The 13,266-nt window shown below is 35.5% G+C and overlaps 1 protein-coding gene across 3 annotated transcripts in view; it reads left to right on the top strand.

The window, feature by feature from the left end:
* LOC145684407 (regulator of G-protein signaling 20-like) overlaps positions 1 to 13,266 on the top strand; it is a 560,986-nt gene that overhangs the window by 316,121 nt on the left and 231,599 nt on the right. Inside the window, exon 1 of one of the 3 annotated variants that reach the window (XM_081756714.1) lies at positions 9,186 to 9,310. The exons of the other annotated variants lie outside the window; for them this stretch is intronic. Within the exon in view, the coding sequence (XP_081612840.1) occupies positions 9,224 to 9,310 (87 nt within the window). The 5' untranslated portion in view covers positions 9,186 to 9,223. Of the gene's footprint in view, positions 1 to 9,185; positions 9,311 to 13,266 lie in introns of those variants that run through there. 3 annotated transcript variants of the gene reach the window in all.

Below are 13,266 nucleotides of genomic sequence, written 5' to 3' on the forward strand. Positions count from 1 at the left end.
GAATAGGGTAAATATACAAAGAGGTTTCTTAAATGAAACTCCATAAAAATTGATAAAATATAGCAATAGAAGGTAATGGAGGAAAGATAAGAAAATAATTGATACTTAAAAATGAGATGATATTTTTTTCCGCCACAGTTACATCTTACGTGGGCATGCGCATGGACAGAACAGCAGCGAACATTTTTCTTCTGATTTTACCGTCGACTGCTCGCAGCAGAGGAAATGAACTGGGGATAAGTAATAAGAAGAGTAGATTATTGGATTAGGATCGAACGCTTCACGACGTCAAGAGAGAGAGAGAGACAAGAAGGAAAAGGGTGCTAGGAAATGGATGGTAGTTAATAATTACAATATCATTAATTGAAAGCAGAAGAACACGGACTCTCAGAAATACACTCAAAATTACCTCCTACGAATTTCCACCCATCAAATCTTCTTCCTTCTGGAAGTATAGAACAGGGGTTTCGGCGTAAGAGGGTACGGGGGCAAAAGATTATAGCAGTGGCGGCTTGGAACTTTTATTGATGTAAGGGAGGTCACATAATTACAGGTTACAAACTAAAGGAAGAAAAGTTACTAATTATTCTAATTCTGCTATAAAAGAATCAGAACATTAGGTAACTTTGCTTTCCTTAGCTTAAAGCATACCATTATAACTTTTACTAATGTGACTTCCCTTACGCGCCGCTACTGGATTATAATATATTGACTGAAGGGGAAAAGAGTGATTGGTAGGGTTTTAACGTCTTTGTAGAGCACGAAGGCTAAATGAGGCATGACCTACTCTTTAAAATGGAACCTAAACTTCTACTTGAGTTTCTATTAAGGGTGGTGCTTCACACGAGATGAGACAGGACAGAAAAGGCCTATCCGGTTGCAATGACGTGAACAACCTTTTTGGGGGATGGCTGAAATTCAGCTCAAATGTAGAATATACTATGTAGATTATATATGCTAAAAGCAAATAGAAACGTAGCCCCCCCCCCAAAAAAAGGGAAAAACCACGAAACATTAACATCGATGGAAATCAATGAAAAAATAATAATTTCTTTACTTATCTCACAAAGCAAAACAGGGGGATAGCTGAAATTTAGCTTAAATATAGAAGAGACTATATAGATTCTACATTCAAGTACGACATTGTCCTAAAATAGATGCAACATAGTAAAACAAACACGAAATATGAACATTAAACCCAATGGCAAATCAATGGGAAACAAATGAAGTCGTCCAAATATCTCAAAACTTAAATTAAGGAGATGGTTAATTGAAAGCTTATTGCACAGACATAATGAAGAGCTTAAAAACGATATATAGCACGTAAGGTAAGTATGAATAGAATATTATCAAAAGTCAAGCTGTTCGAGTAAAATCAATAATAATGATAAAGCATAGCACTTTCTTCGAATTACCCAGGGCGCACCACGCGTAGGTTATGTGTTTGAAATATCTCACACCTGGATTTGTAATATCCAGATTCGATTGAGCACGCAACGTGATTTTTTGACGTGATCCCGTGACACGGTATGGTCCTTATGGCAAAAGCGGATATGTTTTTTTCGTGACGAAATGCGAGACGAAACAGAGTTCTTCCAATAGAAACAATTATACTTTTTTGAGACGAGACAGCATTTTCAGAACATCATTTAGAGACGTGACAGCTCCAAATACCGGGTGTTTCGAAGGTTCGTGTTCACGCACGTACGTAGAACTTTATTTAGGGTGAAATCCAAAGCTGTCGAGGGTCAAATTTAATATAAAGTTAAATTATATTAACTGTAAGATCTGTAAAATCATCCCTAAAATTAGATAAAATCTACAGAGAAGACGAAATTTAGGGAGGGAGGAAAAGTCCTAACTTCCAAGACCCAACACCTGCGTACAGTTTTGTCCCTAGTCATAGGCCAGCTTCTGTATGACTAATCATAATCATTATCATCATCATAAGTATTCTGCCAGTATTGGCAGGTCACTTGCAGCAACTGAAAATCTTCCATACTCCACGATCTTCTGCTAACCTCTTCTTTTTCGCGTGTGACTTTTCTGTTTTGATATCGTCCATTAATTGTAGTCTCCTTCGCCTCTTCCTCTCTTCCTGCCACCATACCCTCTGGCACGTCCCTTATGATACAGTTTCTTCTTATCCAATGTTCCAATCAGTCTTTCTTCCCTTTCTTAATAATATTTAAAATTGTTCTCTTTTTCCACCATTTCTAATACCCTCTCATTCGTTTTCCGCTCGACCCAGCTAATTCTTTCCATTCTTCTCCATACCCACATCTTGAGAGCTTCCAGTTGTTTTTCATTATTTTTTGCGCAATGTCAACGTTTCCAACCCATACAGTACAACACTCCACACGAAGCATTTTATAAATCATTTTCTCAACTCTTTATTCAAGGTCCCACAAATAGTGTTTTTCTTCCTCGTAAAAGCTTCTTTCGCCATTCCTATCCTTGCTTTTATTTCACGTTCACATTTTATATATCATCACTAATAATACTACCCAGGTATCGAAAACTAGTCACCTGATCTATTTTCTCCCCTCCTATACTTGACACCGACCGCTTCGTTCCAAACACCATTGCTTTTCTCTTTCTAAAATTTATTTTCATTCCATATTCTTCACACACCCTCCTTAAGTTTACAAACATCTTATTGAATTTCTCTTCAGATTCCGCAACAAGCGCCATACACCTAATCAGTCTACCTCCTACTGAAATGCTGTATTCATTTTATAGGTTCTTTTCCATTATTTCTTCTAGATAGATATTAAATAATGTAGGCGAGAGACAGCATCCCCTCACTTACACTATCCTCTGTCATTTCCTCCTGTATTTACCCTGTATGAGGAAAGGTGACAAAAATAGAAAGAGAAACAGAGAGAAAAGTCGTTGAAAATAAGTTATTTTCATTCCAAAATGGTGTACCTAATTTCATAATCATTCCCTTGCATGACTCATCAATCTCGTTTAATGTAAAGGATATATAATCGTGGGACGTAAAACTATAAATTTTTCATTTCGTGTTCATTTTACTTCAAAATCATATCCTTCTTAATTAATTATGTTCCTGTTTTCCAGAATAAACAAGAAATTGTGAAACTTAGATGAGTCTTTATTCCACTTTCCATTGCACTAATTTTCTCTTTATTTGTTTCTCAAAGCTTTCTTTCTCTGCTTACCAAAAGGAAATGTAATGAAAAAGGAGGAGAGAAAACGAAATGAAAGAAGATAGAGATGGACAGTGAATGATGATGCTTGCAAAGAACACTGTATAGAAAAACAAAAAAAGCAGAACTTAACATGTGAAGTGAAAATTGGAAAACGAAGAAAAATACACGGGACGGTGGAAGTATTCAGCGAGCTAGAAAACGTGAAAAAAGAGAGAAAGAAACAGAAGGAAAAGAAGAAGAAGAGTGGAGTAGAAAGATAAATAGAGATGGACGAAAAGAAGAATCGTCGTCCATCCGGTGTTAGTGGTCGCGTAAATGGATGTTTTCTGAGAAGCTTTGGGCGTTTTCCCCACAACTGCCTCTCCATGAAACCGGAAATAAAAAGCATAGAAGCGCTGCTCCCGGAATGGAGGTAATAGCGCTGTGATGAGCCAACGAGGGGCTAGGGAAGTTTTCACAAGTTCATAATGCATGATAATAGACTCGCTCTTTCTCTCTCTTTCATACGCGCTGTACATGCATTCGGAGCATCTACAGTCACCAACAAGTGCACATACGGACCACTCTTCATTTCCATATCATTGGAATTTCGATCTGAATTTTTCCTTTGCAAGTCCCTTTCTGTAGTATGACCCATAGCCAGATTTCAATAATGGGTATGTATTAGTACCAACAAAATAGTGATAAAATAGGAACTAGTAGGCTTGCTGGCGATTACAAGAACTGTTTGTCGCGCGTTCGAGTGCTGTTCAGGGCATGGACGTTATATATTGTCAGTAATGACGAAATAGGTCACTAAGATTGTGATCTCCGACCAGAAAGATCCAGAGGCAGACCCATGACCCACTTAATCCGTGACCCGGACAGATTCATGGCCCGGAATGACTCGGTGTGATCTGGAAATACCCATAATCTGGTCTGAACCGAACAAATCCATCACCTAGTCTGACCCAGACAAATCCATGACCTGGTCTGACCCGGACAAATCTATCACCTTGTCTGACTTGGACAAATTCATGACATGGTCTGATCTGGACAAATCCATGACCTGGTCTGACCCGGACAAATCCATCACCTAGCCTGACCCGGACAAATCCATCACCTAGCCTGACCCGGACAAATCTATGGCCTGGTCTGAACCGGACAAACCCAGCACCTAGTCTGACTCGGACAAATCCATGACCTGCTTTGATCCGGACAAAGCCATGACCTAGTCTGACCCGGACAATTCCATCACGTAGCCTGACCCGAACAAATCTATGACCTGGAGTGACAGAGTAAGCCGGGATGACATGACGCTGAGCAAACAGCTTTTAAAGACTTTTGTTTACCAAAAACTTTTTTTTATATGGTCTGCTTGGATGCCCAATGCCGTAGTAAAAAAAAAAAGAAAAAAAAGTAATGCCTTCACTCACTTCTATACGTGAGTGCCATTTTAAAACAGAATATGAGAAAATCATCCAGACAGTTCATGTTTACGTTTTCTGTCCAGAAGACATAATAACTCAAGAACTACTTGACGAATCACCATCGATTTTGGTCAGTTACGTAGAGTGTCAAAACTTAGGAATCCAGTTCATTGAGAGAAATGATCCATTCAGTTGATCCCAAAGATATAGACAATTTAAAAATCGGTTCTCCATCTATTCCTATGGGAGTTGTTATGGATATTATCCTTGTTTGATAGAAAACCACGCAGTGCTGTTGAGATTAGCGGGCTAGTATAATACTTAGGATACAAAATGCTAGTCTGTTCTTCGAATAGAATACTAAAATGAAACTAAATTACTTTCTACTTGAGAAATTTAAAGACTTAAACTTTTTTCTATTTCCAAATATCCATTTGTCTTCGAAAGTTTTTGACTGGAGAACGGTGGGTGAGGAGGAAATGCAAAAATTCAAAACTTTATTTTCTCGTTGTGTACCCTGTGACACTACAGTTTGTTTTTTCTACTCCCTTCTAAGTCATACAAATATCGAAAATTAAAAAAAAGGTCATAGAAGTTCGTAAATTGCAAACATACAGGGTGGTCCAAAAATAGTCCCGTACTGATCAGCTAATTACATTTTATATAATTTCTTATTCTTATCCATCAGGTAGACTTAGTTTCTTTATTATTTCTTCTTAATATGTTTTACTTATATCTTAAGCTCGGTAGAGTCGAAGAAAATCAACCCATAAACTAGAATGTTATAATTGATCAATGCAGGGGTGTATACCTACATTTGGGTCACCCTATATAGGCACATATATGTATACGGGAGGGGGAATCGTTAATTTCTAACTCTCTTGATTGTATTCTTGGCAGCACATGGCAGGATACCATCTCATTTCTTGTACCACCTACAGATCTATTTGTTTTATTCCTTAGACTCTCTTAGATCAAAGAGACCGTGGTGACTCAGTGATAGAGCGTTCACCTCTGCTGCATAGGATCCTTGGTTCGACGCCAGCTCGCGCCAAGTGAACTTCGTAGTGGACAAACACCATCTGCGTGGATTTCCTTAGAGTTCTCTCGTTTCCTCCCACTTTCTTCATTCCACCATTTCATTCATTTCTCATCATCACCGTCTCCTTTAGCCTAGCCGGCATAACCGTTGGACGTAAAATTTCGTTTTCTCTTATAGATCAACTCTTTGTTATGTTTGACTTAAAGACTTTTACGGGAGGTCGGTTTTTCATTATCTTCATGTTAGAATTTTTCTCTTATTTATTTATTACTTCTTCAATAAAATTTAATAATTTACAACAAACAAAATTCGCTTGTAAATTTATACAATTTCAATATTTATAAATGGTTTTCTTATTAGTTTTCTATTCCGACTTTTCAATTGCTGATTTTGCATAAGTGCTATTTTTATAATGTAAATCATGATCTACTCTACATAAACTTTTTTTTTTTTTTTTTTTTGTAAATATTCGCAAAGCCGTATTTACAATTTCAACATATTGTAAAGTCTTCCTGTCCCGTCTAGTGGCTAGACAGTGTCCTTTTGGTGCATGAGAGCCCGGATAGGTTCAAAATGCTGAACTCACTTGCATATTTGCATTTACCTTTTTCTTCTAGCCTAAAGAGCATAACAATAACCAAGAAACGTTAAACTAAGATATTTGATGTTACTTGTGAAAGGGCCGTTTTACACAGTAAACTATACTGAGAAAAATCAGTTCTCCGGACAGCGGCATATTGTACAAATATACGGAATCCTCTTGCTTACTACAGAAATCAGTACGGACCATACGCTATCCGTATACCACATAGGCACTACCCTTAGATGTTACATCATGCCGTTCCAAAATGTATGATACTAAGTCTTCCTTATATTGCATGCATATATGTATGTTACCTTTGTCAGCTATATATATTATATACGTCCACTTGTGTCTGAGATCCTGACCACCTATATTGTTTCATACGGAGAGTACGTATAGATAGAAAAACTTATACAGAAAGTATTATAAAACATGCGTTTTCAGTTATACGTTTGCTGTACGTTAAGTCCAAAAACTACTGGATATACAAATCTAAATACGATTTTACGTACGCCACTTACATTTTTTTTCCTCATGGTATTCTTTTTGGTACTCATTTTTTTGTTTTGATGCACTTTCTGCTGTATATACTGCATTATCATTTAGACGTCGAGTTATGATCATCCGCTCCTTATGACCGGTTGTTTAAAGATTAGCACCGATTAGGTTGTTATTAGAGCGCACCCACGGGATCCGAACCCCTCTCCTAAAAAAACTTCCTAACTCAACATACATTCAAGGACGTCGATTTCTCTGTAAATTTGGGGGGGTGGCATTCAGATGCAGAAAGTATGTATATATGAGGATTTTAAGACAAATTCCATTCAAATTATGCCAAATATTGCAAATTCACGAATACAATGAGGGTACCCATATGAGCTTTGGGGGAACCTGAGACCCCCTCGGCCCCCCAGGATCGGCGCCCTTGCATACATTTCTATATATTTTCTCAATAAAACTATTCATGTTTAACAGGCAAATGGTTGATGTAGCTTGAAAAATTTATCTTGCACTTCATGTGCACTCTTTTTCTTATAAAAAACAATCTGGTCCTGTCATTTATTTCTGAAAATATACGTGGACAGGGTGTCTATCGGTCACGAAAATCACGAAAATCATGAAAAAGTCACGAAATCAGAAAACGGTCATGAAAGTCAATAAAAAGTCACGAAATTTAGCTTTTGGGTCACATTTTTTTTATCTGTACAAATATAAGCACAGACTGGAAAATGTTATTATATAAAACGTCAAAATTCACCACCAAAAATGTCTATGGTCGGCTTTAGACGCTACTAAATCGCAAGCAAAGCATTCTTCTATTGCATGCATGAAAATTCGGCCTAATTTACACTTAAATTCGCTGCTCTTCAGAATGTTAGGAAATTTTATGGTTTGGTTAAGAAAAGGTCACGAAAAAGTCACGAAATTTCATTTTGGAATTTGAATAGACACCCTGGTGGAAGAATTTTACAATTACTTTTCGGTTGCAGAAAAATACCCGTTCAATAGTATACATAGACGTAGTAGCCAGTTGTATTGGGCCCCTTCCCCCCAAGTTTGAACCCCTCTCAACAACAATTTCTGTGTGCGCCACTGGAATTTATTATCAATACTCTAATAATAATAATAATAATAATAATAATAATAATAATAATAATAATAATAATAATAATAATAATAATACAAGAAATAGATGAGTGATAACCAGTGGAGTCATTCAGCCAATTCATCCGAACTGGTTGTTAAAATTTTCTTTCTACTTTTAGACCTAGTAAATAAAAAAAATCTAGTACTATTTTTGAGAATCTAATATATATATATATATATATATATATATATATATATATATATATATATATATATATATATATATATATATATATATATATATATATATATATATATATATTCCTCTCTTTCCTAGCTTTTATAAATGTATCCAAGGCATATTGCAGTTGATATATGACACTGATTTTCTACAGCGCCTCATCAATGGAAATGCAATTCTGTCTTTATGAATAACTGGTTCGTAGCCAGAATACTAAGACAGATGGGGGGAGGTGCGGAGATCATCTTTGAGAGGAAGAGCTGATTTGAGATCACCTTATGTTCATACATACATATTAACAAAAAAAACTGGGTTTCGGGAGCTAAGAGTGTTCATCCCCTGGACACTCCTAGCTACGGTATACATGCAGTTCGTTTCAATAACATGTATTTAATTTCCTCTCAGAAACTCTTGCTTTGTGCCGATACGAACCTCTGGGGCCTCATATGATTTTGTGTTTTGCCATACTACTACTACTACTACTACTACCACTAGCACTAGCACTAGCACTCTATTAATAATAATAATAATAATAATAATAATAATAATAATAATAATAATAATAATAATAATAATAATAATAATAGATATATCACTAATATAGAAAAGTTGCTTCTGAGAATGCAAACAAATTTGTACTTGAAAACAACATTAGCTATATTTTTACATTGTGATTTCTAGCCCAGTGTAACCTTAGCTTAAATCGTAGGCCGATCGATAACAAAAATGTTATATTATACTGTGTTAGAGTACACTACCGCCTTGCAATCGTAACTGAAGTAGATAATACATTGAAGACTAACTGTAAGTTTGTGTGTGTGTGTGTGTGTGTGTGTGTGTGTGTATGTGTGTGCGCGGGTGAAGAAACATTAGAAGTTTTAAATTGAAAGTACTCATGGAAGGACTAAACAGAGTTCTTACACATATTATCAGTGTTTTTGAAGCTGGTGCGGTTAACGTTAGGGAAAAATGTATAATGTACTTCCGGTAGACCCTTCCGTCATCCTTTTTCAAGTCCGGAAGTTTATAAGCTATCTTGGAAGAAGAGAAGAAGGACGTTGTGCAACGAAGTTAAAATGAAAATAAGTGTGCTTGTGGAAAATAGTGTTAAGCGCCGAATGATTTGAGGAATGTAGTGCGACGGAGACTAACTTGTGCGACACACATAACAAATTCTGAAGCAACATGGCGCGGGAACAAGACCATTCAAGGAAGCGTGGTCATGTGACCTATACGATTATGGGAACTATCTCCACAATTCCACCTTGGCAGGTCAGAGTCACGTGAGTTATTTTAAATGTACGTGTAAATATATACACCAGGCGTGCACATAGGATTGCAGCCTATCCCGAATTTATTTTAAATGTACATGTAAATATATACACCAGGCTTGCACATGTAAATATACACACCAGGCCGCCTGTCCCGAATTAAGTGGACATTCCGAAATTTAAGAATAATTTCGGGATATCCCAAATCACGCCTAAGAGGGATGCATTATAAGCTGGGAAGCCAAATTATCGAAAACACAAAATATGCGAGTGATATTTGTTAATTCACCTACGATGTGTACCTATGGCTATTAGAATACTAATACGTTTCTATCGCTATATATTTTACCTTGACAGGAGTGAAACCATCAATGGTGTTAGTTTTGTATTTTTTGAATGATTCATAAGTTCTGTTCCACTAATTGCCAACAAGCTGACTGTAGAAATTTCTGTTTCGTGTATCTTCGGTTCTAATTTTCTCTGTAATTTTCATTCAAGAATATATATGTACAGTGGACTATGCTTTAACTGCTCTCTCTTTAACCGCTCTACCTTCCAAGTCATTTCGAAATAAGTCATTTCTAACCGATTTCAGAAAACGAAGAGGTTCTCAGTTTGACCTGTATATGTGTATGTTTGTATATATGTAGGTATGTTAGGGATTAAATCGAGAACTGTTTGTCATATTTCGATGTGGTTTTCATCATTCAAATTAGTTATTCTTCAGGAAGGTTATTAGGTATAAAACGTTTAAAAATTTGTAAAAAATAATTAATTAATTAATTAAAAATTCAAACAATACCTGCAATGTCTGATGAAAATATATCCTAAAATATGCTGCAATTCTATAATCAACGTGGTAATGTGGGTTGCGTATAACCAAGGGAATAAACACATTCTTGTAGTAAGCTTTCTTCAAATAGTTTAGAACTGTTTGGCGATGGATATTTTAGATCATTGGCTATGTCATGACAGACTTTTCCCAGAATATTCATCCATTTTTTTAATGATCCCACTGCGAGAAGCACCTTGAACATTGAAAGTGAAAAAAAATCAAACTTAAAAGAAAAATAAACGACTGCAAAAACGCACTAAGAAATCATAAAATGAAAACTTTTTAAAAATAAATATGAATCTACTTCAAGAAACTACTAAAATCAGATAATAATTAAAGCGATAAAAAGCAGAAAATAAAATTAATAAAGCGCTTTATAAAGCAGAAAATAAATTCTTACCATTATCTGCAAAAACTTTTGGGGTCGTACTAAGCCAAAGATATTAAAACGTCATAAAATCATCATCGAAATAATTTCATATGAAGTATTAATTTGTTTGGCTTGGCACTGCTTCAAAAATCTTTATATATAATAGTGAGAAATTATTTCCTTCTTTTAAGTACTTCCTTATTATTATTATTATTATTATTATTATTTGCTGCTTCTTAGGGTTTTTATTATTTTCTGCTTTTAGTGTTTTCTTGAAGTCGGTTCATATATATATATATATATATATATATATATATATATATATATATATATATATATATATATATATATATATATATATATATATAAAAGTGTTTATCGTTATCAGCCATTCTCGGTGCCCCACAACAATAATAAACATACACATAACAATAACTGAATACAGTGCTATATTCAGTACTGTGGCCTCACGTAGCATAGTCGCGAACGCTCTCGTCTTTGGTGCGAGCAGTCTCGGTTTCGATTCCCAGTGGAAACACTTGGTCGAAAAATTTATAAAAGATTTTCAGGCCAGAGATCCCGAGTGAGGTTTTCCTGGGTTTGCTCATTCACACCAGGCAAAAACGGGATGGTACCTAACATATAGATCCCAGGTTGCTTCCTTCTTTCACCAAATCTTTTCTTCCTTAACTTTCTCGGATAGTGTGCTCGCCGATGGACGTCATCCCTCATACGTGAAGGGCTTACATGGCCATAGATGCCGAAATTCCAGAAATGTAATTCCTATTCCTAATTCATTCAGTATTATGGGCTCAACTTTTTTTTTTTTCAATTTTGTGTTTTTCTTCAATCAATTACACCGTAAACAAGTATGATGTGTAATAGTCGAATGTATGTACTTTACAGAATATACAATATTTCGTTCAACTGAGTGTCAGTGGGAGCATCTTGTGGTCGGTATTTCTAATTTGGTAACTTAAATTTCTTGAATTATATCACTGTAATATATTAAAAAAAAAAATTACATAAAGCCATGCTATATAATTTAATGGCTATATGAAATAGTGGTTTTCGTTTTAATTGTGTTTTTCATTATCCGGCCAAGGCTTGGTTCCGTGCGGACAAGGAACCTACTGTATTTCTTGCTTCTATTCTTAATAAACTTTTCCATGTATAAATTTGCATATGAGAAGTCATTGAACTTCACATGTTAGATAAAACGTGCTTCGCTTTAGGCTTCCTAAAAAGTGGTAACTCTAGACGCGCAATCAGAATATTTTGTTGCAGATAATACAAAACTTTAAATATAAACTAGTGCTGTCGAAATCGATTTTTGAAAAAATTGAAATCCGGTTTTTGAAAAAAGTGAAATTTCATAAAACCGAAATGTTTTTACGGTTTCAGTTTTGAATACCGCTTTTGCTGTTTCGGTTTTGAAAACCGTTTTTGTGGTTTCGGTTTTAAAACTCGTTTTTGCGGTTTCGGGTTTGAAAACCGCTTTTGCGGTTTTCGGTTTCAGAAAACCGGTTTTCTTAAAAACCAAAACCCGCAAATGTCACAGTAATTCGACAGCACTAATATAAACATTACATTACTACGGAAATATGTCAGATATATAGTATATTCTCGAATAGGGTTCCCAGATTTTTAGGCTAAGAAACCGAAACATAAAGGATCATCAAATGAGGAGAATAGGAGGCAATTCCACTCCTGCGTTGGAAAAATATGTATATATTTTTTAAAATTAATCATATACTACAGGGTATTCCACAATACCTTAACAGCAACAATGAACTAACCAACAATGAATTGATAATAGTAACGTTAAACATAGAGAATGGGCACTTGTATAAAATGCTGTGTAGCCAATTTTCGAGTCAGTGCTGTCACCTCACAAGCAATTTAACTAAGGATGATTAATCGGTATGTGAGGCGTGTAATATACTAATTAAATAAACATGTAAAGTAATTTGTGGGTGGAGAATCTTGACCACCCCTAAGCAAAATCTGGAATCACGCACCACACTGCTGAAAACACCCTATGAAAATTTAAGTATAGTCATAGTTAGGCACTTAGTTTTTGATTAAATATCAGAATTAATTAATAATAGTCAATATTCACCAAAAGTGAGTGACAAAGAGTAGATTATTTATATTAATCGAGTATCAGTTTTGACGAATAAATTTGATATTTTTCAAACATCATATGAATGACATTAACTTATATATTATAGAAAAACCATATAATTGAGCATTTTTGGAGAAGAGGCAACATATTATACAAATCTGTGACTGTTCTGGTAAAACTGGGGCGTATGGGAGCCTGCCTTCGAATGAAGATAATCTATCGTTATCAACTCAGGTTTTGTCTGTTTCTTCTCTGTTCAATTGAGGTATAATCAAATTCTTTACTGGCACAGTGCTTTCGGATTCAATTCCTTGTGGGAGAGAATTTGAACGCATAGCAGTGGCTAAACTATAAAAATATTTCACCTTAAACTATAAGCCCACGTCTCATGTAGCTTGGGTGTTGAAAGGAACGATAAATTCAAAACAAACCAATTCCCTGGGAGAGTATTGCTTTCTCACAGACTCATATAAGTCTGATATGGAAAGACAAAATGGGTGGATTCCATGAGTCATTGATTCCGATATTAAAAATTATACTCCACGTGTGATCTGAGGCAGGTAGGTAGGACCGGAAATCGAACTCTTTCCTGGTTTCTAAGGAGTTCCCGAAACGGATCAAGCT

The sequence above is a fragment of the Thermobia domestica genome, chromosome 1 (genome assembly GCF_964235325.1).
Source record: "Thermobia domestica chromosome 1, izTheDome1.hap1.1, whole genome shotgun sequence".
NCBI lineage: Eukaryota > Metazoa > Arthropoda > Insecta > Zygentoma > Lepismatidae > Thermobia > Thermobia domestica.